This window comes from Nyctibius grandis, chromosome 4, assembly GCF_013368605.1.
Source record: "Nyctibius grandis isolate bNycGra1 chromosome 4, bNycGra1.pri, whole genome shotgun sequence".
Taxonomy (NCBI): domain Eukaryota; kingdom Metazoa; phylum Chordata; class Aves; order Nyctibiiformes; family Nyctibiidae; genus Nyctibius; species Nyctibius grandis.
The window spans coordinates 61719360-61745535 of NC_090661.1; the positions used below are offsets into that span (position 1 = coordinate 61719360).

At 37.3% G+C, this 26176-nt stretch overlaps 1 protein-coding gene across 5 annotated transcripts in view; it reads left to right on the forward strand.

Annotated features, from left to right (window-relative positions):
• Positions 1 to 26176, forward strand: part of TRAF3 (TNF receptor associated factor 3) — a 67872-nt gene that overhangs the window by 37617 nt on the left and 4079 nt on the right. For 3 of the 5 annotated variants that reach the window (XM_068398647.1, XM_068398648.1, XM_068398649.1), the window contains 8 exons: positions 2295 to 2551; positions 5153 to 5204; positions 7518 to 7622; positions 8527 to 8694; positions 13371 to 13451; positions 16183 to 16257; positions 18059 to 18151; positions 22626 to 22766. In XM_068398647.1, the coding sequence (XP_068254748.1) occupies positions 2310 to 2551; positions 5153 to 5204; positions 7518 to 7622; positions 8527 to 8694; positions 13371 to 13451; positions 16183 to 16257; positions 18059 to 18151; positions 22626 to 22766 (957 nt within the window). In that variant the 5' untranslated portion in view covers positions 2295 to 2309. The remainder of the gene's footprint in view (positions 1 to 2294; positions 2552 to 5152; positions 5205 to 7517; positions 7623 to 8526; positions 8695 to 13370; positions 13452 to 16182; positions 16258 to 18058; positions 18152 to 22625; positions 22767 to 26176) is intronic. The other 2 variants (XM_068398651.1, XM_068398650.1) reach the window with 2 other exon arrangements.

Below are 26176 nucleotides of genomic sequence, written 5' to 3' on the forward strand. Positions count from 1 at the left end.
ATTATAAATCAGAGAACTGAAAACCTTTACAGATTCTTAAACTACAAGCTCCAAATGAAGCTTTTCCCACAGTTGCACACAAGAAGCAAATCCATAGATAGCCAAGTTTCACCAGTCTGGATGCTTGTGGAGTTGCACTTTTTTCCCCTCTCTTGCTAATCTCCTTTTCTTTTACAACTGCAGCAAAGTGCCAAATCCTAAGCTCAGGACTGGGTTCCCCTCTGTCCACCTGCAGATGTTCAGCAATGGCAGTCATGTCTTGGGCAATCTCTAAAGCCAGACTGCTTTTGTCAGCTGCTTTCCTTTCTCGCTCATGGCACTTCTCTTAACCTCCTTGTCTCTCAGACTCCTCTTCTCAGCATCACATCTCATTTCTGTGTGCTGGTTACAAGCTCTTGAATTGCCAATTGCCTCTTCAGTGTCATCATTATCTGGTGATTTTTTTTTTTTTTTATGCTTGCTGCTGAAACTCTAGTTCAGGCTTTGCTTACTTCCCTGGTCTGAAATAATCTGAATTTCTTCATTAATGAGAACTGCAAGTTACTTTCAGTTCAGCACTGATTTTTCTGTTTTTTCAGATATTGTTCTGCCAAGGCATTAGACTGCAGTCTTTGAAGAGTAGACAAGGAACAGACAGACATTAATTCAAATTATGGACCAGAATTTATATTTCCCTTTCAGTGACTGTAGAAACTGGTTTGTCTGGAATTTTTTTTTGGTGGTTTTGAATAAGATCCGATCATCAGATCTATGTACTGTGTTATGAGGATGGTTTCTTTGGGCTCTCTGTGTTTGATGAAGATACAGAGAGGCTTTCCCTTGGGGCAAGGGGGCAATCAAGTGTGGATTCATCATTCAACACCTCTACCCTTGCTCAGCTGATGTTGGTAAAGACATGAAGTGGTATCAGTGATGAGTTACAATGATTTTGTCTTTTGTTTCTAGAAATAACATCAGAAATAAGAGAAGTTTCCTTGTCTGTTCAGTCTCCGTGGAGAATGCTATACCAAAAGTATAGATGCAGAAATGATCTACAAGAAAATATATTTATTTACAAGTACTTCTTTTGGGCTTAGCAAAGGAAGATAAGAGAACACAAAAACTGTGTACAAGAAGGTTTGTGTGTTTGGGATGTGAGGCATTGGACTCCCTTTGTGGTATTGATGGACTGACTTTTAAAACTGAGAAATGAACCGGGCCTCATTTCTTCATTCTGCTTCTTAAAGTTGAATTATAACTGTAGGGGTCAAGGCAACTGTAGAGATGTGGAATAGGTTTATGTTTCAATTAACGTGGAGGGAGAGTTGAAGTATGCCTTTCCTTTGTAAATAGCCAGGCACTTCTCATATGTAAGTTGGTGTTTTATCCTCCAACCGTGCTTTCTCCTTCATGTGCTGAGGTTTTTTAAGACCACTTACACTTATTTGACTATAAGACAAGCAAGGAAATTATTGAAAACAGGTTTAACCTGGGGTATTCTTTCTCTGTTGCTCTGCTAATGCTTTGTATGCTGACCTAGAAGAATCACAGTCCAAGATGATAGGTACTGTAATTCAGTTTTCAGCTGCATTAAATATTTTCTCAGCTCCCTGTCAGTTGTGCTTAGTCCTGGTGAATTAATCAAGTGGCCATGTTATGTAGGCCTTTCTTCTCTGTCAGTTAGGCTTGTATCACTGTTCTTTTCATGTAGGGATGTATGATGAAAAGGTTGGAAAGTGTTTAATAAGTAAAAACTTGTTTTATTCTAAACCAGACTTAAAGCAGCGTGTGTTACACTTTGCCACGGCATGAGATAGACAGGAGAGGTTGGCAGTGGAGCTGCGTAGATTCCAGATACCCTATATAGGACATGGATGGTTGTGTGCTTTTTACAGTAGCATGTGGGTAGTGTTGTGTGTGGTACTGTACCAATGCACTTTCTCCACCACACCCCTCGCTGCTTCCTCTAATGGTATAACTTCAATATTAAGGACATTTTTCAGAGAGGGAGAGATGGATGAATACAAACTGTGTTCTTATTTGTTCGTAGAGTGATGCCCATAATTAGCTAACACTGCTTTCAGGAATAGGTTTTAATTCTTGACCTTCTAGAGCCTTTGAAAAATGTAGAATGTTTTACAGATTTGCTGTGCTTAATGTACTTAGGCAGTTATGTATGTACTATGTTCGCATGATGCATCTGTTCTTAGTGCTTTCTGGTTTTATGTAGTCTCTTAAAGATGCTGTATTTGTTTTATTTAAATGGAAAAAAAGGTCTTCATTTCTCAGAAGTTTTCTCATTTTTTCCTTCGCAGAAACTATCTTAGAGCATGGACTCCAGTAAGAAGACAGAACCCCCTTTATCTGTAGAAATGGTACAACAAAGGGCCAACCCTGATCGCAGTCCTTCAGCATCGATTTATGTTCCAGAGCAAGGTGGCTACAAAGAGAAATTTGTAAATGCCGTGGAAGATAAGTATAAATGTGAAAAATGTCACCTCATCTTATGCAATCCTAAACAGACTGAATGTGGACACAGATTCTGTGAGACCTGCATGAATGCCTTGCTAAGGTATGTTTTTTGTTGTGATAGAACATGTTGATACCTTTAAATCTTGCGAACTGCTGAAGATAGTGTGGACACCATTGTAGTTTTAGGAATACATTAAGCTAATGCCCTGGCTCGAAGCAATGTTCTGCTTATTGCTTGCTTGATTATTTGTTACCCATATGCTGGTGCAAACATTTGTGTTGGATAAATGTAACTGCTTGTGGAGCTTCCTTTCCCCATTAACCCTTCTAGCTCTGTGTCGTGGAGCTTTATGTTTTGTGGATTCCTGGGTCAGGAAGGCTGATTTCTCTATTACCGAGATGTTTGGGCCAGAGCGCAAAAGGTGTGAGTGAATGTTATAGAAATAAAATGAATGCCGGGAGATGCGATCTTTCGCAGTCTAGGTAAGAATAAAAGTGCAATCGATCATTCAAGGAGTATCTAGCTTTTAAGAAGTATCTGTGCGTCAGTAGAAGTAGATTTCTTTGCCGCTCAACTTTGATGCATTGCTACTGATTGTATTCAACAGTATGATTTCAAATCTTGGTCTAATGTTTGGAGACCATTGTGCAAGGTTTAATCTCCTGGGGTAAATCAGCAGTCAGTACTTCTTTTTCTACTGGGAAGGCAGAGGTACAGAAGAGATTGAGCTCACTGGATGTTGCACACTGGACTACTAGCGGAGAGAGGATTTGATTTTGGAAGGTCTTGGTGATCTCCTGTTTACTTTTTGTGACCATCCTGACTCTAGGTATTAGTTTATATTTCACTTGGAAATACTGTAATCTCAGGTAGATATAAATCAAGACTGCATGCATCATGGCAAAAGAGATTGGAGGATATTACATTACTGTGTCTCATGATAAAGGGTAACCTCTGTACTGGGCAAATACAAGGGTCCATAGCTCACTAATCCACTCCTGTAAGTTTTGTGCTACAGCATATCAAATTTAAAACAACAAAAAAACCCCACCAACTTTTCTTTCAATACACATTTTCAGGTGAGGTGTAGTTTGTATTTGAGAAATGCAGTTATTTCTTTCTGAATAGATGATTTTGGAAGACTCTTACATGGTTAATAACAGTGACTGCAGAAAAGCAAACACCTGCTATGCTTGGATGTGCACAGATGGACAGAGCAGATCCTTAACAATCTAAACTAACAATTCTGGCATTGCTGGAATCTGGGCAGTTTTCCTTCCCTGCTGTGAGACACACGCATGTGTTCATTACAGTGCAGCTAGAATATGTGTAATTTTACCTTCCCGACTTTCGAACCAGTCTGTTACTGAAAAGGACACATGGGTAAGACCATCTACCACACTGCTCTTTCATTCGAGTTATTTCACTATATTTAAGTGCTTATTGCAAACAAATCCTTTATTAAAATTAAATTTACAGCTCCTTTTTTTGAGAAATAAAGTGTGCCATAAAATTGGAAGCAAAATAAGTTTACGTTGTTTCTGTACTTGGCACAAAAATTTTTCATTCAGTGTTGTTATATGCTGCTGCATGCTAAATGTTAAATGTTAAATGCTATATGCCCTCAGGTAGATTAGTTTCCCTTTTTCTTTTTTTTAAATTTTACTTAAGAAAAATATTACAGATATTGAAGCTGCAAGGTAGTTAAGATGCTCAGAAATATGAGACACAGAATGGTCAGTTCAAGGAACAGAAGCCAGTGAGATGGTTTGAAATGACCATACTGATTATATAACATAATCAATCTTACTCAACCTTTTATGTTGATTTGCAGTGCTGCTAGGAGCTTCAATTTACATAGCCTGGCAATGAGTTGCTTTACAAAAGAATTTACCTAGGCTGTACGTAGTGCTCTTCATCCATAGATCTTGGTGCTGTACGTGGGAGATCAGTATGACTATCCCTATCCCCATTTTACATGGGGAAAAGGAGCTAAAAAGGAGTGAAGGGATTTACACTATGACACCTAGCAGGTCAGAGTCAGAAACAGATGTAGGAGCACAGGTTTCCTACACTCCAGCTCAGTTTCTATCCACAGACTGCTCTGCTCATCAACCTACCTGTTGTCTAAGAGAACACAAATTTAGTAGATTACCAAAACAGCTATAGGGCAGTAGTTCAGATAAAGGAGGGAGCAAGGATCTGTAACAGTTGCTAAAACCAGAACAGACTTGAAGGAGATGGACATAAATACTTTTTTTACCCTAAAAGGATGTATAATTGACTGTCAGAGAAAGTAAAATTTAATTAGGTGTTGACTGAAAAAGGACTGGGTAATTGAAGAGACAATATTTTGCCTGATTGCACAGATAGATTGAGAAGTGATGAAAATAGTGGATCAGGTGCAGACTGTAAAATAGGGAATGAATTTTGCTGCCTTGAAGAAAACCACTGCACAGCTGGGTGGAGACATTGTGGTGATCTTATTTGCTCGGGAATGCCAGATACTGTCCACTGAAAACTCAGTGTTCAAATTTTTTGAAATAACATGGTGTTATCTCATTATAATAAACTGTATCCACTTTTAATGGTTTTGAAATATATTGAATAATCATAACTAAGTGCCTCATAAATGGAAATTTTTGTACTACAAAAATTCTGATAAGTTAAAATAGTTTTTCTGTTTTCTTTTCTTTCCAGTTCTTCTAGTCCAAAATGTACAGCATGTCAAGAAAGCATAGTAAAGGATAAGGTATTGTTAAAATTGTTTCTTATTCTTTGTTATAATGTATTGAATTGTGTGGCATACATAAGATGTGTTATTGCTTTGTGGTAGTTATTTCGTAAGCCTAATAAGCTACCTGAGGAAGATAGTTTTGTTATAAAACCTAACCTGTGTATTTTATTTGCGAAGACAGCTCATTTTTACTGTTAACCACATGGTGGAAAACAACATGTCAGCTTCATCCCTAATGGTCCAGCCAGGTGTCACTTCTTGTTTTCATAGTTGGGAGCTGCAGCAACACATTGTAATTGTCCTCCCATCAACTGGGAGGATGGTAAGAAATATTGCATCTCCTGTAGATGCAGAAGTGTGACAGATGCAGGCAAACCTTACTCCTGATTTGGCTCCAGACCAGTGTCTACTGTTTCACTGATCTGTTTTTACAGTGTGTTCATCTGTGAACCATGCTGGAACCAGAACAGTGTGGAGTTACAGTGACTGTAATAGAATCGGAGCCTTTCTATATGGATAAGTTATTTCACCGATACCCTCTTCACTGTGTTTTCACAGCAAAACTTTGTGTTGCCTTTGAAAGATGGAGGGTAGAGAAAATTCTTTTTGACTTAGTACATGGTTTAAGGCAGGCTTTAACGTAAAGTTTTTTTTTAAAGTGTTTGGTAAATTCTTTGTGTTAGTAGTCTTTACCGCCTAAATAAATACTTCTAATAGTTACTATTTTCAAGAAAAAGTTAGTGGGTACATTAATATCTCCTTGTCTTGACACAAAATAGTTCCCTGAGCAGCGCTCAGCATAATTCCTTTTTGACATGGATGGGGCTCTCCAGGAGCTCAGACCAATAATCACGATGCCTACTTTATTTGTTGTTTTAACTCTGACTTCCTAGCCTCCAATATACATGAATATGTACATTTGTTATGAAACTTCAAATGTCTAAAATAGGAGGAGGACGTGAAGGGCAGAGTATATTAAATACATGTTAGACTAACTGTGCAAGTCAGTGATTTTCATGAAACTGGAAACCTCTCTCTTCCCACAGAATGCTGATGTCCAAAATCACTGAAGAGCTTTTAGACAGTCTTGGCCAAACTGTTTAAAAATTATCTTCTTACATTAACTTCAGTTGGCAAAACTGCACCTAGTAACACTGTGAATTACTTTGGAAAAAATACTACAGTGCTGGAAATGGATTATTCAGATGAGATTTGTTGATTCATTAAACTTCACATATGCATCTGAAAAGTAAACAGAAATCAGTGGCCTGTGTCAGGTTGGATGACAATGTTTGCCACGTTTCCTTCTTCACTGATACTGGGGATAGATTCATAGTCACTGTGGACAGATTTGATCATAATTCTTTGTTGTTAAATGTTAGCATGCAGAACTGTTCTGTAATTACAGTAACCCTGCAGTGTACACAGTATCATGGAGCTTTGTTTGTCAGAGAAGTAGTCATAGATTGGGCTTGGTTCTTGGTGTTTCTTAATGGTCATGAAAGCAATTGCAAAATAACTGGAAGGTTTTATCCCTTTGTTTTGGACTTCAAAATAGTAGTAATGGTCTTAAGTCCTTGTCTCCAGTTCCTGCCCTTAGTAATGGGGCTTCTTGAGAGTGCGGTTGTGCTGTCTCTTTCTCTTTCATGAGGTATCACCCATAAAAAGGTGAAAAATCCAAACCCTGAGCTCTCTATTTCTAACTTCTTTCAGTTCTATTATAGACAAAAAATGCTGGAAAGGCTTATAAACATTTAAATGGAGAGATAGTTAAAGCCTGCTTATCTGTGAAATAATAAACCTTATCCAGTCTAAGACCTTAGAAAATGTCTTTAATTATGTGTTACCACTGAAGTGCAAGAAGGTGTTCCAACTAACCAGTGTAGTCATTGTGGGATTGCCTTCCGTGAAATCCTTCCTCTCCGAACCACTGTGCTTTGGCTCTTCTTTTGTCTTATGGTGTTGTGCCTAATACACCAGTTTCACAGACAATGCAGAGTTCTAGCTTATGCAGGCCTATTATTGGCAAACAAACAGCAAAAAATTTAGTCCTTTCTTGTACCTTTCCCTTTATTGTATTTGTAGTAAAAGTGAAACAGTAGTAGAGCATCTGTCCAAATGTTCTCTTTCATTGGGCTGCTTCATAGTGGAAGAATCTCAGTGATGTGCACATTCAAGAAAAATTGAATGGTAGGATTTTTTCTGGCACATAAAGCTAGAATTACATGACACTGCTGTAGCCAAATTGCATAGCTTCTACATTATTTGAACTTGCATATTTTTGAGTGGATTTAAATTCCTAAACTGAAATGATTTTTGATTTTTCAGGTGTTTAAAGATAATTGTTGCAGGAGAGAACTACTTGCCCTTCAAATATACTGCAGAAATGAAAACAAGGGCTGTAAAGAACAACTATCTTTAGGTCAATTACTGGTAAGTAATATAACATAGTCATAAGCTTCCTTTTGAGTTAAAGAATGAGAAGAAATCTTGCAAATTAAAACCCCAATCCATTTCTTGACTTGCTCACACTAATGGTTAATCTGATGTACAAATGTCAGAATAGAGTTAAACTGTTTTGAAACTCAGCTTTTCAATAAGCTATATGGAATTGTAGTCAAAAATCATGTGACTCTGTGACACTAAAGCTCGAAAATGTAAATGCATGAAGCAAATGGGAACTGGAGGGGGAACTAAAATTGGGAAAAATCTTAACGTGTACTTCACAAATGTGAGAAATTTGAATTCCTTTTTGGTGTGTTTTTATTTACCACTTTTAGTCCTCTCATGTAAGAGGTGGTTTATGTGTTGAGTTAAACCTTTGGCTTCTCTAGACTTGTACAAAATAACTTGTAGCTTTGTTTCATGGAGACATAACATAGCAGGAATCCAGTAATTTAACTGTTGGAAGGGATGGCTACACAGCAGTCTGCAGTGAGATGTGTAGATGCTTAAACTTGCTTTGAATGAGCAAGCTCAGGTACTTAAACAATTTAAAACAGCATCTGTGTTTATGTGGAATAATACAACTTGAGAAAGAATGCTTACATTTTGTTTAAATAGCTTGTGTGGAATTTTGGACTGTGGTAGAATGCTTTTAGTATAAAAGTAGCTCACATACGTCTATAATACAGTGAAATCTGCTGTCTAGGTAAATGGACTGTAAAGTCAGAAATATATTCTGAGTAGATTTGTTAGTGTTTGCTCTTGCACAATATAGTGCACAAAATAACTTTGCTTACTTTGGTTCTGAAGTTATTTAATGAGGGGTGTCTCAGGATAGAAGATACACAAAATTTTGTTGGCTTGACTATTTTTTTTTTTTTTAATCTTTCAGATGCATTTGAAAACTGATTGTCAGTTTGAAGAACTCCCCTGTCCTCGTGCTGATTGCAAGGAAAAAATACTGAGAAAAGATTTGCCAGACCATGTAGAGAAGACCTGTAAATACCGGGAGACAACCTGTAAATACTGTAAAAGCCAAGTCCCGATGATTATGTTGCAGGTGCTGTATTTTCTTGTGTATACAGAACAAGATTCCATACATTAATGTGGAATAATAACTCTTCCTGTGCTGCTGTCTAGCTGCCAGTAGAGCCTTGGCCTGTCAGTCAGAATTACTAAGTCAAAAAAGAAAACAGGCTGACTTTCAAAACACTTTTTTTTTTTTCTGCAAAAACACCAGCTACTGCATTGACTGGGAAACATTTTCTTTTTCCTGATGTTCAGTTACTACATTTAAAAGAAATTCAGACCCCCTGCATAATATTGATAATAAAGTAATTTTTTGCTATGCTTTTTTATTTTGCTTAAATAGAAATAATAAATGCAACTACCATGATGACAATTAAATATTGTGCAGGAAAAGCATAAGCATAGCAATTGCCTGGAGAAATAGCATCTTTCTTTATAATCCTTCTTGGGTACTGTGTGATCTGTTATGAGAGGAAAGGAGGAAACAATGTGAAAACAAATTGTGTCTTGGCATAACCAGCAGTGGTATGTGACAGGCCTAGGCAGCGTTAGTGCTGTTCTTGGCATACGAGTAGGTTGTCTGATAAGCAGCATGTTGTGAGTTAGAACTACAGAGTAAAGGTTGAGAAAGTCATACTTTACACATAGAATTGTAACTTGACTGTGTTTGCGTTATTTTGCATTGAACTGTGTTATGCTGAATCTCTCCTGCTGTAATTTTAACATTTTAAAAAAAATTCTGTTTACATAATTTCCATAGTTTGACAGTCTCGGACTTTGGACCTTATTGGTATAGTAAGAGTGATGAGAATAATTTTCATTTGTGTTCCTGTGTATTGTTTGGTAGGTTAAGTTTCACGATGATAAGAAGCATTCTTTGTTCCGAGATGTCATTACAAAAAGGTGTAGGTAGAATCTCACCAAGTTCTGATTTAGATCTGCCTTTCAATTAGTTGAGTGTATACTTGCAAGGGCTGGTACTTTAATAATTGTGCATTATCTAGCTAAGGTGGCAGAGATGTGAAAATGAACGGAGAAAATTAAGTTTACACTGTGTTTGTTCTTGCACATTCTGATACAGAGGTAAAGCTGTGTTTAGTTGATTATGGATGCTGTTCTCCCACAATTTTCTTTAGGCTGGGAATTGATATGATGCAAAGAGTGACATTAAAAAATGTGTGGTGTCTTAACAGACAAAATTAGTGAGTATTAAATATGTCTCATTGTACAAACTGGATTTCCATATCTAAGCAACATGCTCACAGGTTCCTTGTGGGCAGTTCCTTTTTATAGGAGCAATGTAGTCAAATTTTTGAAACCATCCTTATGTTTTGAAGGACATAGCTCTTAAAAGAGAAAGAATTCTATTTTAGTTTATCAGATGTTGATGTTTTTAACATTTATGAAATCTTTGAACTAGTGGTAGCTTTCAAGATACTCAGAAGCTGAGACAAGTTTTAGTCTATCAGATTTTTAATTCACAGCGAAACCGATTTTAGACATATGTGTTGGAAACGCGAATGGCATGTTACTCTGAAGTGCAGAAAAGAGTGTTTGTAAATAAATTGATTGTTCTCCAGAATCTTAAGTGGTGGAATTCTGAGTTGCTTTAAGAGGTAGTAGAATTGGATTATCCAGAGAGCCAAAGTAGTTTGTTAAAAATGTAGTTTTATGTTGAGATGTCACTATTTTGATTGTATTAAAGTTGGTACCACTATTCACGTGCCCTTAAAAGTTCTAAACAAATCTGCATTTGTAAACCAGAACATTTCCAAGCCATGTTACATGTTCTCATGTTATCATTGGCTTATATGTTTCAGTACATAGAAAAAGGACAGTTTTGCTTCTGTCCTGCTCTAAGGGTACAGAAAGCTCTGCAATTAGAAGATTAGCAATTGGCTGCTATTTTTAATTTTTTTTTGCCTCGATTTTTAAAAGTTCAGTGATTATAGAAGTGCAGATGGTTTTATTTGTTCTGGCCTGATAAAATGTTACCTCGTTGTACTTTGGTAATGAGAGTCAGAAGCTTAACGAGACAGCACGTTTGAATGAAAGGCTCCTTTTGACTTCTCATTTGCGTTTTGTCATCTGGAGCTTGAGTTCATGTCTAGCTTCTGTAGCCTCAAATTTTCTCTAATGTAATAATGACTGAAGCAGGCCTCAGTGACTTGAACTGAAAATGGAGATAGAGGGAGCGTACCGAGAAAAAAGGTATGCAAATGGAAACAAAAATAATTTTACTGGAGTACGTATGGTTCATGTCTTCATAGAATCCCATGACCCGTGGGGTAGGAAATCCCCGTTGTTGGAGGAAGACTCTTTAGTTAACGATGTTAGTACACATTTTTTTAGATTGCATGTCTTGCCTGTACTGTCACTAGGTTAGTTAACTTCTTAATTTCTTTCATTTTGTTTAAACCACCTAAAAAGTTGGGGTCTTTTTGTCACAAAGCTACTTTTCCATCCTGTTAGTCCTGGCAGATGAAGATATGGTGCTTTGTTAAAACAGAAATTAGTAGCCTGAAATGCTTCTGAGTTGTTATATTTTTTTATGGATAATCCACTAAACTGCTTGGAAAGCGCTTCTATAAAATTGATGCCTGGGCAGTAGTAGTATGTTACAGATCTGGAAGGACAGCACTACTTAGTGCCTAGGCTCTTTGCTACCACCCTGGCCACAAAAAGGCTGTCCTGGGCAGACCCTGCCAAGGCAACCTGGACTCTCCTCAGCAGTGTGAAATACAGCTGAGCTAACTGGGACAGCCCTGGGGGAAGACACGAGACGTTGTCACATTGCTCCCTTGTTGCTGCTCTGGAACCAGACATGTTCCCAATGTGGCCCTGGCTTCTCTGGGGAGCCATATTAATACCCTGCCTTCCCCTCATCTGTGCCAGGTGCCCTGCATGTGGTGTTACCCATGTTTTATGCGGCATTTGGCTTTTGGTTTTGTGTGCTCGACTGTGTAAATTTAGGTGGTCAGTAGGAAGAGGATTCTGCCACTGGAATGGGATTACTCTGGTATATGCTGAAGTCATTGGAAAGGCTGCCCGTAGTTTCAGTGGGTGGGCCCTGGGATGTGGAGTGAGGAGGAGGACTGGAGAGAGGGCTGAGAAGTTGCATGTTGTCTCTTTATCATGAAGCGAGCGTCAGTGTCACAGCCTTTGCCAGATAGTTTGAGTAGGTTAGAGAAGAAAGCGAGTTAAAATTAGAGAATGAATGTTAGAAGGGAGTATTATTTTTCTAGTTTTGTAGTTGATAGACCATTGAAGAAGTTTGTAGGGCAGTGGGCTCCCAAAGCTGCGCAGTGGTGTGTGGTGTCTATCTTCAGCACTATTACAGATGTGTTCAGAATGAGAGGAGGGCTCAGGTCCAGTTCTTGAGTCTGAGCAGAAATGGTCCTGTGGGCCATTGCTTATCAGAATAGTACCCCAGTCACCCTGACGGAGGTTACTCTGGGGAGAGGTGGTGTCAGTCTGGTAGCGTGGCTCCTGGTTGGGTGTCCATGTCCTGGTGGGGAGGGACTGAAGCTAGCTCCTCACCCCCACATTTTGGGAGACTATCCCAGCTCTCTGGCTAAGGGGCAACTTAGGCTTCCTTGCTTTCTGTCGCTGTGACTGTCTACATGTGCTATACCAAGTGAACTAATGCGAATAAGAAGGATGGCAAGATAGACTTGCTTCAGAAGAGCGTACCTGATGATCTGGTTTTAAAAGTGAGGAGGTACACATTTTCAAATATTTGCAGATTTATGAGAGAGTTCTGAACCAAGGCCTTTCACATCTCAGAACTTGGGTCTCCTTTATGTCTTGGTTTTGTTTCAAAAAGTAGACATCATTACTGGGCAAAAAGGCCATCCTATTTGTTCTTCCTTTTCTAACAGGCTTAGGAATCTAGACCTTTGTTTCCTTTGCTTTTCTGAAGTACCAGAAATGAAACAGTTTGTTTCAAGTTGAATGGGACACGTCACTTGACATGAAACGAAATTTTTTTCCCCGTATTTTTCATTTTGTTGAGAAAAACTGAGAAGAAATGTTAATTCATTTACCTTGGGCCTGATCTTCTTACCTCCCTATGGTGATATGGTTTGACAGCTATACTGAAGTATCTGTCATCGTCTAGGTTCAGATCAAAATACCTGCCCAGCATCATGATAAGATTTCAACATCTCTTCGAACTTTGGGTGTATAACAGTGAGACTTAGTATCAGATGTTTGGGAATCAAAATTAGAAAAGAATTGGAAGGGGAATATCCATGCATAGGAATGAGAGATTCTCTGAGAGTGGGCCATGTCCGTTTTTGAAGAGCTGCTCCATGCGCTGTGTATCCTTTTAAAAAGGACATCTGCAATGGTTCTGCTCACTCTTAAAGATGCCCCTTTTTGTGAGTAATTCTTGGGGAAGAAAACTTTACTTTTACTATTGTTTCATTGCTCTAAGTAAAAACAGTAAAATGGGAAGCAACTAGATTTACTCTGTGTGGGAAAACACAAGAAAACCTTTATTTTTGCTTGAGAATATCAACACACCTATCGAAAGCATAAACTGATGTTTGAGCAATTGCAGTTCTGTAACTCTGCACAATTGAGATAAACATTGAAAAAAATCTTACGTGTTCTTTAATTATTGTAGAATGCTTTTCTTTGCAGGTAAGTCCTCTCTTTCAGAGTAAGATTTGATTTGTGGTTTGTTTGCTTTTTCCTCTGTAGAAACATGAAGATACAGACTGCCCGTGTGTCATGGTTTCATGTCCTCATAAATGTAGTGTTAAAACACTCATGAGGAGCGAGGTAAGAAGTCATGCCCAGTGTTGTGCTGAAAAATTAAATAATTTTTTTAGTAAGATCTCGCAAGAATTTTGCCAGAAGCCATTTCCTTATTAAAATGTGAGATCTAAAGAAAAGCTTTTTCTACCACACAGTTAAGTGTGATAACACTCAAATATTTTTAATGATTTCTTGAAAAAATATTTAAAAAGAAATAATTTCTTAGTTTTGTGTCATTATGATACTTGGCTTGCCCAGGATTAGTGCATGTCTTCCCTGCTTTCATTTTTACTAGCTCTCCCCCTGCCCTTCCCCCACTTGAAGCATTTGTTGAGCACAACAGGGCAGCATCTTGGGGCAGTTAGCTTATATTAAAATAAAAAGAGAGAATTAAAATTTAGTGCACATTGACAAGAGTTAATAAAGACTAGAAAAATCATATAAATGTTTAGAATCATTCCATGGAAAAACTTAAATTATTATTAAATCTGTTAAATTTGAAAAAAAATAACTGACACTTAAAGAATTACTGTAAGATACAGGGTAATACTAGTACAACGTTCCAACAGCCAGATGCAACAGTGCATTAAAATTTCTCTTAATGTATAGAAGCTTGCAGTAATATAGAGACTAGATTAAAAAAAAAAAATTAAAACCTGTCTTGTTTGAACAGATCCATGTTCTTGTGCATTCAAAGATATAAGTAGCATCTGTCAAAGTTGATGTGTATTATTTTTTCCTAAAAATAGAATTTACTCACCTAGGATGGGGAAGAGCTTATTTAAGCCTTCAGCACTCTGTAAGCCTCACTTAAGGAAAGTTAAGTTTCTGATCTGAGGATAAGCTTTTCTCTTTTCGCTGATACTTTCTTCCTGAGTTGGATTCATACTATTTTTCAATTACACTTGTCAGTTATTAATCATGTCATGGTGCACAAGGCACATAAGGCAGCTGCCAAACACAGGGGCAGTCTTTTCCCCCAGGATAATGAAATATAAAATATATGATAGATACTGTACTTACTAAGAGAAATTTTGCAGCTAAGAAAAGAAAAAATATGTATACTGAGCCAGTTCTATCAGTACTTAATCTGAGCCAGAACTATCAGTTCTGAGTTTAGATCCTGGTTCTGGAGCACTTAAGCATATTCTTAAATCTTGACTCGAGCAGTTACTTTGAGAAAAGGTATATCTGAGTGCTAGTAGGAATTGACCCATTAAAGCCTGGGTTGTTACATGTATAGTCAGAATTAGGTTCTGAAACCATTGGTAGAAACAGAACTTTTAAACAGTCATCTTGCCCTGCATCATCTGTTGCTGTATGTTGCTTAATTTTTTTCTGATACTGTGAAAATGTATGTATTACTTAGCTGCATGGTTAGGGACAATGACTCTAATGCAGAAACTGGGAAAATGCCTGCCTAACAGTTTGAGAAAATTCTGTAGTATACAACAAGTGAATATCTTATTGTAGAATAAAAGGCAATTTTTCATGTTTAATTCTCTTTGGCAGACTTCTAGTTTTGAGAAGCTGAAAATGTGGCATTCTTGTAAAGCCTGTTATACCACATGTCTCCTTCTTATTTGGTCTTATGTTTTTTCTGAACTACGTGTCTTTTGAAACTATGCTGTGAATTTCTACAAATAGTGTTTAGAACATAATAGGTGTATATTGGAGATGAGTGACCGCTTGCATCTCATTATCAGATTTTAAAGACTGTCCTGTCTGTTCCCGAGCAACACATTCAAAGCAGAATTGGTTTACCACTTCTTTCCATGGAGAAGTGGATGAGCTGAGTTGTGTGCAGCTTATGGTGTGGGTATTTCAAATGAGATTTTGAAACCCAAAAGAGTGATGCCAGCTGAGGAGCTAGACTCTAGCTCCTGTCGGCTTTGTGGGAAATACAAACTGCAAGTCTTGTTTTTGAAGCGAGAGTGTGTATTGCACTATCCTTTCCAAAACGGCTCTTTGCTCCAACTTTGAGGCAGTTTGCATCCAGCTGCTGCCCTCTGTGCTGCAATGGCTGCTGTCTGTATATATGTATATGTTGCTGTGAATTGGTTTATTTTTAAATGAAAAATGGGCTGTGCTCATAATAATCTGAGATATTGGAATAAATCTCAATCTGTGAAAAATGCAGGCATTTTACTAATCAGTTTTAGTCCTGTGTACTGCATTTTTTTTAAAGTTACTTAGCTGTACCTATTCTAAAACTCTTTGTCTGTTTCATGCAGTACTTGTTTAGTCTTTTTTTGTGTAATTTAACTGTTAAATTTAGGCATGGAGAATTGCATGTTGTTTTGAAAAATTGGTTCCTCGTGAAATTAGGATTAGAAAAAATGTACTTTACTACAGTGAAACTGATCTTAAGACTTGCTCAGAGCACCAGTAAAAAGTCACTTGTTGAGAAAAGATTAGTCATTCGGTAAAGTCAAATGAAATCATTAAATAACTGCAGAGTGTGTTCTTTTTGTTTGCTTTTTTAAATTGGGTTGCCTATTGAAATAGTCTTTAGTAGAAGTTTCACTGTATATTAAATGTATCACACTGTATACTGTATTGGCATGTGCGTGTGGTTTACATATGTGTATATATAGCATTTGCACTTTAGGTCAGACTGGAGAAAATATACACACGTGTATTGTATGTTCTGCAATCAGCACGCAATCCAAACCTGATAACCTGTGCCCTTTATGTTTTGAGCGTTATCATGCAAACGTCTTTTGCCAAAACTCACGTTTTTTTCCTATTGCAGTTGAATGCACATTTGTCAGAATGTATTAATGCCCCAAGTACCTGTAGTTTTAAGCGTTATGGCTGCACTTTTCAGGTCAGTATATAACAATTATACTTCCCAATTGATGAAAGTCTGCAAATAGAACCTGACTCTTTGACATGAAAGTTCTGGACTTCTTTAGTCTCGGTTAAGACAAAGTCATCCAGTTGCACCAACTGATTATGCAGCAGATGTTTGGTTTTGCATTTTAAAAATAAACAATATAAAAAGCCCACACATTCCTGCAGTGGTTTGGGAGTTATTAGGTACATCTTGTTGAAATAGGAAGATTATACATTTGAAGAACTTTTAAACTTAGGATAAGAGGAAAGTCACTCTTGTTCTTCAGAAAATAGACTAGTAACTTCAGTTATTTCTATGAAAGTATTTATTTTCTTGAGCTAAGTATGTTTATATTTTCTCTCATTTGTATGTCTTAATATTTTTGAGGTTAAATGTAGGTTAGCGCACTTAAAACCAAATTTTATGTGCATTCATATGTGTGTGAGCACAGAAGTGTATAATCAAAGCATAGCATGAAATTTGTTTAAAAAAAAAATTCTAGGTTTTAATCCTGGCAATCCCTGCAATATTTAAAAAAATAAAAAAATCCAAACCTCAGAGTTTAGTTTCAGTAGTAGTATTCTAATCTCTTCCAATGTTGTGCTTCCCTTACCATATGTCCTGGGGAATTTGATTGCTTATGTAATGAAGAGATTAGTCAGGAAATTTCAGAAACTGCTGACAGGAAAAAGTGGAATTTATCAGATAGTGTGATTCATTTGTTAGGCCATGATAACTTAAAGAGACAACTTAACTGTAAACAGCAACACTTCTCAATAAGCTACTTCCTGCAGGTCTTTCCAGGTTCTTAAATACTGAGCATTCATCGTTTGAAGTGTTAACAGTAATGCTCTTAGTGGTAGAACTGATCAATGCTGTAACCCTGCCCACTGTTATGTCGTATGTATTGCCATTCATTTTATGTATGTATATGTGTGCATATATGTACATATATCCACATATATATTTTTAGTATTTTATATAGAGTACATACCTTGAGGATCATTGAAACCCTTTCAGTTGCTTTGCAGCATATCTACCGTCAAAGCTAATATACTCTTCATTGCAAAACACTTACTGATGTAGGTGTAATGCAACACAATGCAAATAAAGAAAGTAATATGGTCTGCATCTTATGTACTCTGTATATGATCTATGTGTGTTCTGTAAACTTCTTATATAGTGGTTATTTGTAACAGCATTTATAGGTTGTGCAGAGGCAGCATATCTGAGTATCATAGAGCAATCACGGTAACATCTTAGGGTGACAAACTAGGCATTGTAGTATCTCTCAAAGTAGTTTATAAAGCTGGCAGTTTCCAGTGATGGTAAATTTATCTTAAATATTTGTCTTTAATACTCAACCGAGGGAAAACTTAGTGCTTATGAAGCTGTTCATGAAATACAACAGAAGTTTCAAATTACCGGTTGGGGAATTGGACATCTTAGGTTTTGTATGACTCAAGAGTTTTATTGTGCTTTATTTAGTGTAAAGCTACACAGAAGACTCTAAAATACAATTCATTTTGTAAATCTTGTTCATCTTTATTGTCTCTGACGTATCAAGTACACTGGATGGAGATATATGGCAGTTGTATAAAACACTTGCTATATTAAATGTATTCCTGACTTTTGTAAATTCCCAAGTAGATTTCCCTTCTCTCTGCAGTTCTGCAACATGCATCCGTGAACCAAAATATGTAGTATTGGTTCGATGTCTTGATATACTCTTTCTTTGTAGGTTTAAAAGAAGTGGAATTGGCTAAAATGTATAAATTCTTTGTTGTCACAGGGAACAAACCAACAAATTAAAGCACATGAAGCCAGCTCAGCAGTGCAGCATGTTAACTTATTGAAAGAGTGGAGCAATGCTCTAGAAAATAAGGTATATCTTCTACTCACTTCTAATTTTCATTGATTTCTTTAAATCATATAAAAGTCCTGGAAGAAGCGCTTTTTTTTTTCTGTTTAACAGCTGTTCAACAGTACAGCTAAAGCACTAGTAGGCTCCAAAAGCAATCAAGCCATTTAGCATATCTGGTAGCTTTGTTACAATAAAATGCTGTGAGAAACTTGGCTTCGCAACTCCATATACAATTTTCCTTGCTGGTAACTTAAAACACTTTTTTCACATAGATAAACAGTCCAGTATTAAATTTCCTCTCTGAGCTGTCTTCTTACAAAAGGGCGGGTTCAGAAAGCTATGGCAGCACTATGAGCTGTATTTTTGCTACCTCAGTATTTTTCCAGAGATAACCAGTTTATTACATGGTATTTCTAATAATGTTATTTATTTTATTTTATTTTATTTATTTTTGTTCTTGCTCTGCAAACTTAATGACCTGCAAAGGTTAATTACATTAAACACATTGTACCTCATGGGCATGATGATTTCTGCTTTAGTGCTAGACCAGAATGAAGTTCACGTTGCAGTGCTTTCGTGGGACTCCTGGTTTTAGAATGTTTGCGATTTGGGAGATGCTGGAAATCGTATCAGTGTCAGCTACGATCTTGTGAATCGTTTGAATGACTTAGCCATCTCTTCTCCAAATAAAACTTAAGGCTTAGATTTAAAAATGCAAAACTTCAGAACAAATCACTGTTTTCTTAAATCTTTTTTCAAAAGATTGCTGTTTTACATAGCCATTAAAGTAATGCTTCTGCTTTTTTGGGGGGAGAAAATCCCAGAATTACTAAACTGTTCTACAAATGCAGGCAGAAGAGTCAGGAGCCACTTCAGATTTTTCTAGAATGAGTTAAATAAGAGTAAAAATTCCAGTGTAAGCTCAGTGGCAGTTAAGGTATGTGTGACTTGAGTCATCTCACAGCAGACCGCTAGTGGGAGTTGAGCAAACTCTGTCTAGAAAGCGTATTCCCTTCTTGGCCTACAGGGATCTCTCATGCATGGGTTTCCAGCAAGGTCCTGCAGCTGCAGGAAGCATAGTTTTAAAGCAGAAATTAAGAAGAACGGCAAAATATGACTTTATCCCCAGCACATTTGTCCCTGGACTGCTTATTTTTGAACTTGAAGCCCTGTGAGGGAACCATTGAAACTGGGAGAGGTCTAGTGTAGTTGTTTTAGATAGAATTTTTACTGCATGTGTAAGTCTTAGTTTGATGATCAATAACAATACTTAAGTTTGCTTTTGCACTTGAATCTCTTTGTTAATGGAGGAACTGTACCTTTTTCGGTTTTAGCAGATACAAATTTCATATCCTTAGTTCTTTCTCATTAGTCTGATTAAAACTATACAATTTATTTTACATCATAGGAAAAAAACACGTTCCCTGTGACTTCCAGAATAGATCATGTTCTGCCTTTTGTGAGTGTCCTGAGAGGTGCTTTGTCATTTAAAGAATGCCCAGCAGTTCTATGTTTGTCTGTTATATAGCTAAGAGAATATACACTTTACTACTCTTATGTTCAATTTTTTGTTTTAACTTTCATTTAGGACATAACTGCTTATCATTGTTTGTCATTTTTTTTTCTTTTCACTTCCTGCTTTGTAGACTTCTTCCTATTCATAATAAAGAGTTGAATCACTGGAAATCCCAAGACCGTGCCAAGTTACCAGAATAGCTAACCACATATCATATGTCAGTGACTTTATTCTAGAGGAGGGTAACAAAATGATTGGTAACTTCATTGTTGTTCTCTTCTTTGAGAAAAAATGAATTGAGGCACTGAAGTTAACCTAGCTGATGAATATCACAGAAATCTTGGCACTTCTGAAGTCAGTGGAAGTCTTGATGGTTTCTGTAGGGTCAAGATTTCATTTGGGGTAGTCACTGTGATATGTATGGAGGGGAAAGGAGAAGTTGCCATCTCCCAGTCACCGTGTTCTTTAACACTGCTTGTGGAGTATGCAAACCGAAAGTCTTCAGAGCTGCAAAGCTTGTGCTAAGTTAAGAGTTTGGTATTTGAATGGTGCTGTTGGCAAAGAGTAGTAAGAGAAGGTCAGATGTAAAATCTTGAATCAAAACTTTGTGGGGCAAATTAAAGTTCGGTATTGTGTTCACTCTGTGATGGGTCAGACTTACAGACCGAACTCCCACGGGTTTTGTGATGCAGGAAATAATGACTTGAATGTAATTTTGTGGCTTCGTCACATTCTTAAAGAAATCTGGTATAAGCTCATTGTTCTTTTTTAATATGTGACTTAAATATGGGACCTGTCTGTTTTAATCCAGTTCTTTGTGGTGTAAGAGGTTTTCTTCTGTTCTTTTTTAGTAAACAGTAATAAGCAATAGCTTAATTTGAAAAACTGCTGAATAAGAGCATGCTTTATCCTAGCAATATTTCAAATATGACAGGGAAGTAAAGGAAGCTGATTGATGCAGTTTGTAAATAGATGCCGTGTTTCCTTTACCCTGTTTTTTAACTCGGGTTCCAAAGACTTATGCCAAATGCAATTACAAAACTATATTTAGTGTTAAAGATTTCTTGTTCACAAATTACCACTAAACTACAATTACTGACTTAGCAAGGACAGTTCTGTATGATTAAGGGCTGCAGGACATAATTCTATTTTTCTTGTGTTCTGTAAAACTGTGTGGAAAATCTCAGTAGAAGCCAGGCCCACGTTTTGTAACTTGTACAAAAATGGAAATGTAATGCTAGTGACACAGAGTGTAACTGCCTTATGATTGGGAGCCCTGGGGAGGAAACAGTGAGAAAAGGGGAATGTAAAGATCACAATTAACTAAAGAACTCTGATTCATTAAGGAAAAGGAGAACGCAAAAAATTAAAGTGGCTACCCAGCAGATCTGAAATATGTGGGAGGCAGAGGTACTAGTTTAAATTTAAACTCGTTCTTGAAAATTTTCTCTAATACTTAGGCATACATTCCTTCAGCCTCAAGATTGTTTTTCCCTCTGCACTGACAAAATTAGCTTTGTCTCATCTGCTGAGCCTCTTCTGCCAGTTTTTTTCCATATATAAAATGCGGAACTAATGTACGTGTGTGTGTGCACACATGCTATGCTATATTGAAAAGTAGATACACGTATTATGGTATCTCTATATTTTTGGGCCCCTGTCTGATGAACATCTTGAATGCCTGTGGACTTTGGCAGTCCTTTGTCTAGTTTAGGCTAGTACAGAGATTGAAATTATTTACCTTTTTAAGCAGGCTAGCTTCTTGAGTCTAGCAATGCAGTGACACGTAAGTGATTGGACTGTGTCTGGTTAGAGGACAGTTAAGGTGGTGGCATTCTACAGTGGTACCCACATCAGAGGTAAAAATGGCTTGACTTCAAATTAGCATCTCTATTGGGGATGGTGGTGTAGATTTTTTTGGGGAACATGAAGCGTCCAAGTAATTGGTCTTAATGTGGAACGTTTATCAAGATTTTCCTGAGTCAGAAACGGTGCTGCTTTGTATCTGTATAAAGATCTATCTGTGGAACTAGTCAGGGCATGTCCAAATGTCATTTTGTGTCAAGTGTTTTTTTTTTTACGTCGTTGCCACTGAATAATGTTGCCTGTGGAAAAATGAGATCTTAAAAGAAAAGCAACCCACCACCACAAAGCAACCCCCTTCCCCAAACCACGTTAATGAGCAGAGCACAAAATAGTGTGACAGAGAATATTTACTGTATTACTTTCGTCCCCAAGGAGATACAATATATGATATTCTTCTAAGAAGGCTCATGTTTTAAAATCAGAATGAGTCACTAATGAATGAATTCATAAAAATGTCAATACAGAGAGAGAATATAATCTGCTGCCTGTAACTCTTTAGCCTTTTCTACTAATAGGCACCACTGGATTTTCCTTCAAATGCATGGATCCCTTCTGTATTCACTCATTTCAGGAGTTTTCATCACCATCACGTTCTGTGAAGCCAAGCCAATCCCATGCAGATAACATTTTTCCTTAAATTTGCTATAGATCGGGATAGATTGGAGTAGGTGGGGAAGATTAATGTTTCCCTTTCCCAACTAGCTTTTCTCTGGTATCCCTTCTGTGCAGGGCTGGAGTTCCTAACACTAATGTAGAGCTAAATAGGTTGTTTCTTCCAAATGCCAAGCAACTCCCAAGTCAGTTAGTGGAAACCAGGAAACCAAGCCATTAAATAACAAACCGAATAAAGAAAAGATTATGCTTAGACACAAGTTCTTTTGCTGTTTGTGTATCCCATCTGCACTTTCATTAGCCAAAGTTGTACCCATACCACTCTGTGGAAGTGCAAAAGTAGCTATCAGAAGGTTGGGGTTTATTTACTTATTTGCAAGACATGGAGAGAGATTTTACTAGGATCTCATCCCTTTCATGTGTGTAAGATAGTTTAAAACTAACAAAGTTGTAGGTATTTTTAATAAACTTTGGCAGGAGTAATTGTAGAATTTTTTCCAGGTGGCCTTGCTCCAGAATGAAAGTTTGGAAAAGAACAAGAGTATACAAACTTTACATAATCAGATTTGTAGCTTTGAAATAGAAATTGAAAGACAGAAGGAAATGCTGCGGAATAATGAATCTAAAATACTTCATTTACAGGTAAGAAATTTAGACTCTCCCCATTAAAGCAGAAATGGTAGTAGCTTCTGTTCTGTGCCTTTACACTTGTGAAGTGAGGTGTTCTAATTAAAAAGCGGGGGGAGAGACTTTACCTTATTATAAAGCTATTCTGATTTTTTTTTTCTTCTGGTCAGTAGCTGGTTTGTTGTGTTTGGAGTAAGATACTTCACTAAAACACTGCAGTTGTTAAAACCCCTGTTTAAAAAGGGAAAAGACTGAAAACAAAATTACAAATCTTATCTGAAGAATAATCATAATTATTTTTTCCTCTCTGCAAAAAATAACTGCTTGAGGAACTACTGTCAAACTGGAGGACAAGATTAGCACCTTGAAACTGTCATATGTATAATGTATTTTCTTTTCTACTTGTGGGCATTTTAAAAAATATTAATCATGAGTGAGATCAACCTGGTGTGGAATTAATCCAAACGTAGTATAATGCATTTGAATACACTTTTTAAAATCCATGTGTCTGTTGTCTTCCTTCTGAGGAAAATGTATCTAATTATTGCTTTGCCAGTAGATCTGAGTTTCTCATTCTGTGGTCTGAATCACCTGCTCTCGAGCTAGTGTCGAACTAGAAATCCTCTGGATGCACTAGCATGGTTCTTAGCCCAAGCTGAAATTCTTTGCCTTATATTCAGAGCTGACTTGGAATATGGATGCTGGGAATTTCTGTTAGCTTGCGTGATACTAACCGCAATTAGGGAAACCTCGGGAGATATTTAGCAAGCTATTGTGAAGGTATCGTTTACATGTCATTTTAGTATGTCTGCTGCTAGAATATCAGGTACCTGCTTTAGCATCCAGCTTAAGGGAATGTAAATAAAATTGTCTTTTTCACTTACAGTTTGCTTCACATATTAAACTGCAAATGTTGATACTCAAGAAAGATATAAGTATCCAAACTAGAGTATGGCTAAAACTCAAAGGGTAGCACATTCAAGAGCTCAGAGCCTTGAAACCCTCAACATGGGTTTATAAGGAAACCTTTAAGTTTGGCAACAGCAACATTTCTCCTTATAGCACTCATTTCTTTCCATGTTCTGCCCACGTAGTAACCTGCCTTAGTCATTGTTACTTGGTCTGATGATAGTCTGGGGTATGGCTGCATGCTTACAATATTGCATTCTGACACTGGGAAGCTAATCCTTGTACGTACTGATATTGCTGATTGAATCTACCAGGAGGTAAGTTAATTTGTAAGCCTGGGGTTTTTACACATGCTGTCTCAATAACCAGTGGTGAAAGGGGAAATGGAAAGAAAGTAGAGCAGAGTTTTTCATGGTTGTCTTGATGACAGATTGCAATATCTTTGATTTCCTCAAGCTGTAAGAGTGTTAGCAAAATCAATTCTCAAATGGTTTATGTTTAGAAAAACAAAACAAAACAAAACAAATATGGTTGGCAGATTCCAACAGGCGGCTTTTTGGTGGTAATACGTACTGGAGAGGATGTGTTTTGCTCTTCCCCCCCCTCCCTTTTCTACTTCTTGCCAGCTATTTTAGTTTAGTTATTTTAAGCCAAGCTGTGTTTTACAGCTATTTCATCCTGATTCCTTCCACTTACAGGAACTTCCTGGTTCAGCCGGATTATTAAGGGCATCCTGGAAACACACCTCGATTTGTTTTTTCCCTGGACAATATGATTAGCCTCCTCCTGTTGCCTGCTAGGAGTTGAAGGAATTGGTTACCTGTTGTGGGCCATTCTTTTTCTGGGTTGCATTGAGCAGCCATGTCTATACAAAAGCCACAGATATTTCCAGTGTAGAACTAGACAGTTCAGGTCTGGACAAGTGTTATTTGCTTAGTCCTATGCATGCTAGTAATTTCTAGTACAGTTTCAGTATTTCTAGTACTGTTTCACTGAGCACAACTGGCATAATCTCCACTGTGAGGCATTTAACGCAACTCATTTAAAAGCATCAAAGGTGTCTGGGCGCTGGCAGGAACCTCAACCTTGAGATGTTTTGAGTCAGATTAATTTTCTATATGCTGGTCTCTAGGGAAAGTGTTTTTACCAAGAGAGTATGTGATACTTTTTCGACTGCTGTCTTGTGGAAAAGAACTTTCACATCCAGTATCCAGTCTTTCTTATGAGTATATGGAAGCATATTAGTAAGGCAAGTCTTAAGCTGAGTGTGGACATGAGGTACTTAAAGGCAAAAGAAACGATGACCTTATGAATATAAAATGATTTGATTGGTAATACATTCCTTCAAAGGAGTAGGATGTATGATTTCTTTTCCCAGTCAAGTAGTACCTTTGGTTCTGTTTCTAGTGTGTTCTTCAGCTTTTCAGTTTTGCTCTATCAGTTGCAATGGAAAGGTCCATTAGGAGCATCTGAGAGAGAGCTGCAAATATAACGTTTCTTCAGTTCCTCATGACATTTTCTAAATTCTTTTAGTAATAGCAGTGCTAGAATTCTGGAGACTGTTTATAGAAATACCAAACAAAACCTAGGTTAAAATCAACATCAAGAAGAGCCCTCAGTGATTTGCCAGGCATATAACTCTGGATTAATGATCTGGAGAGGTCAGTTGCTGCAATAAAGTGTGCATGCAGAAAATTGATATCTACTTGAAAATTTATGAGTACAGTGTGAGACATCTGTGTGCTTTCTAATGGAATAATTAGAGAGAGTGAAATTCTCTACTGCTGCATTAAATTCAGATTTAGTACATCAGTATCTCCCAGCATGAGGGAGGCTGACTTCCTGTAGAGTAAAAAGATAGAGGTCCCACCGCTTTTTAAAAACTGAATACAGGTCCATTTCTGATTATTCTGTATCTCTTGAATTCTCATTAAGAGGTATGAGAGATAAAATACTACAAGTTTGCCAATGTGTAGTAGAAGCAGCTAAAAACCAGAATTGGTTGTGCATGTACAAAGGTAGAACGTTGCACACAGGTTGATGGAGAGAAGTTGGCCCCTAGTAACAACTTTTAGTGAACTTCTCACAAAAGAAGAGTAACTTAAAATTCTTCTGCATCTTTACCACTTTCCCAATTTATTTAAAAATTTATTTATTTGTTTTGTTTGATACTTTGTTAGTGCCAAGAGGTCCTAGTTGGAAATCAGAGCATCTCTGTGTGAGGTACTGTACAAACCCACAACCATGTTACTGTTCTTGCCTTGGAGAGTTCATGATTTGTGTGAGTAGAGGAAAAATATCAGACTTGGGCACACCTTGAGTTTACTTTTGCATGTTAACTGTGAACTAATGGCCAAATCCTGTGGCTCTGCTCCTACAACGTTCATTCAGGCCATTCCATGATGTGTTTCCTTTTATAGGTATAGTTAACAGCCCTTCCCTAATTTATTTTCTGATTACCATCAGTCCAAGTGAGAGAGGGTGTGACTGTGTTGGTAGCTGATGATTAGTACGTC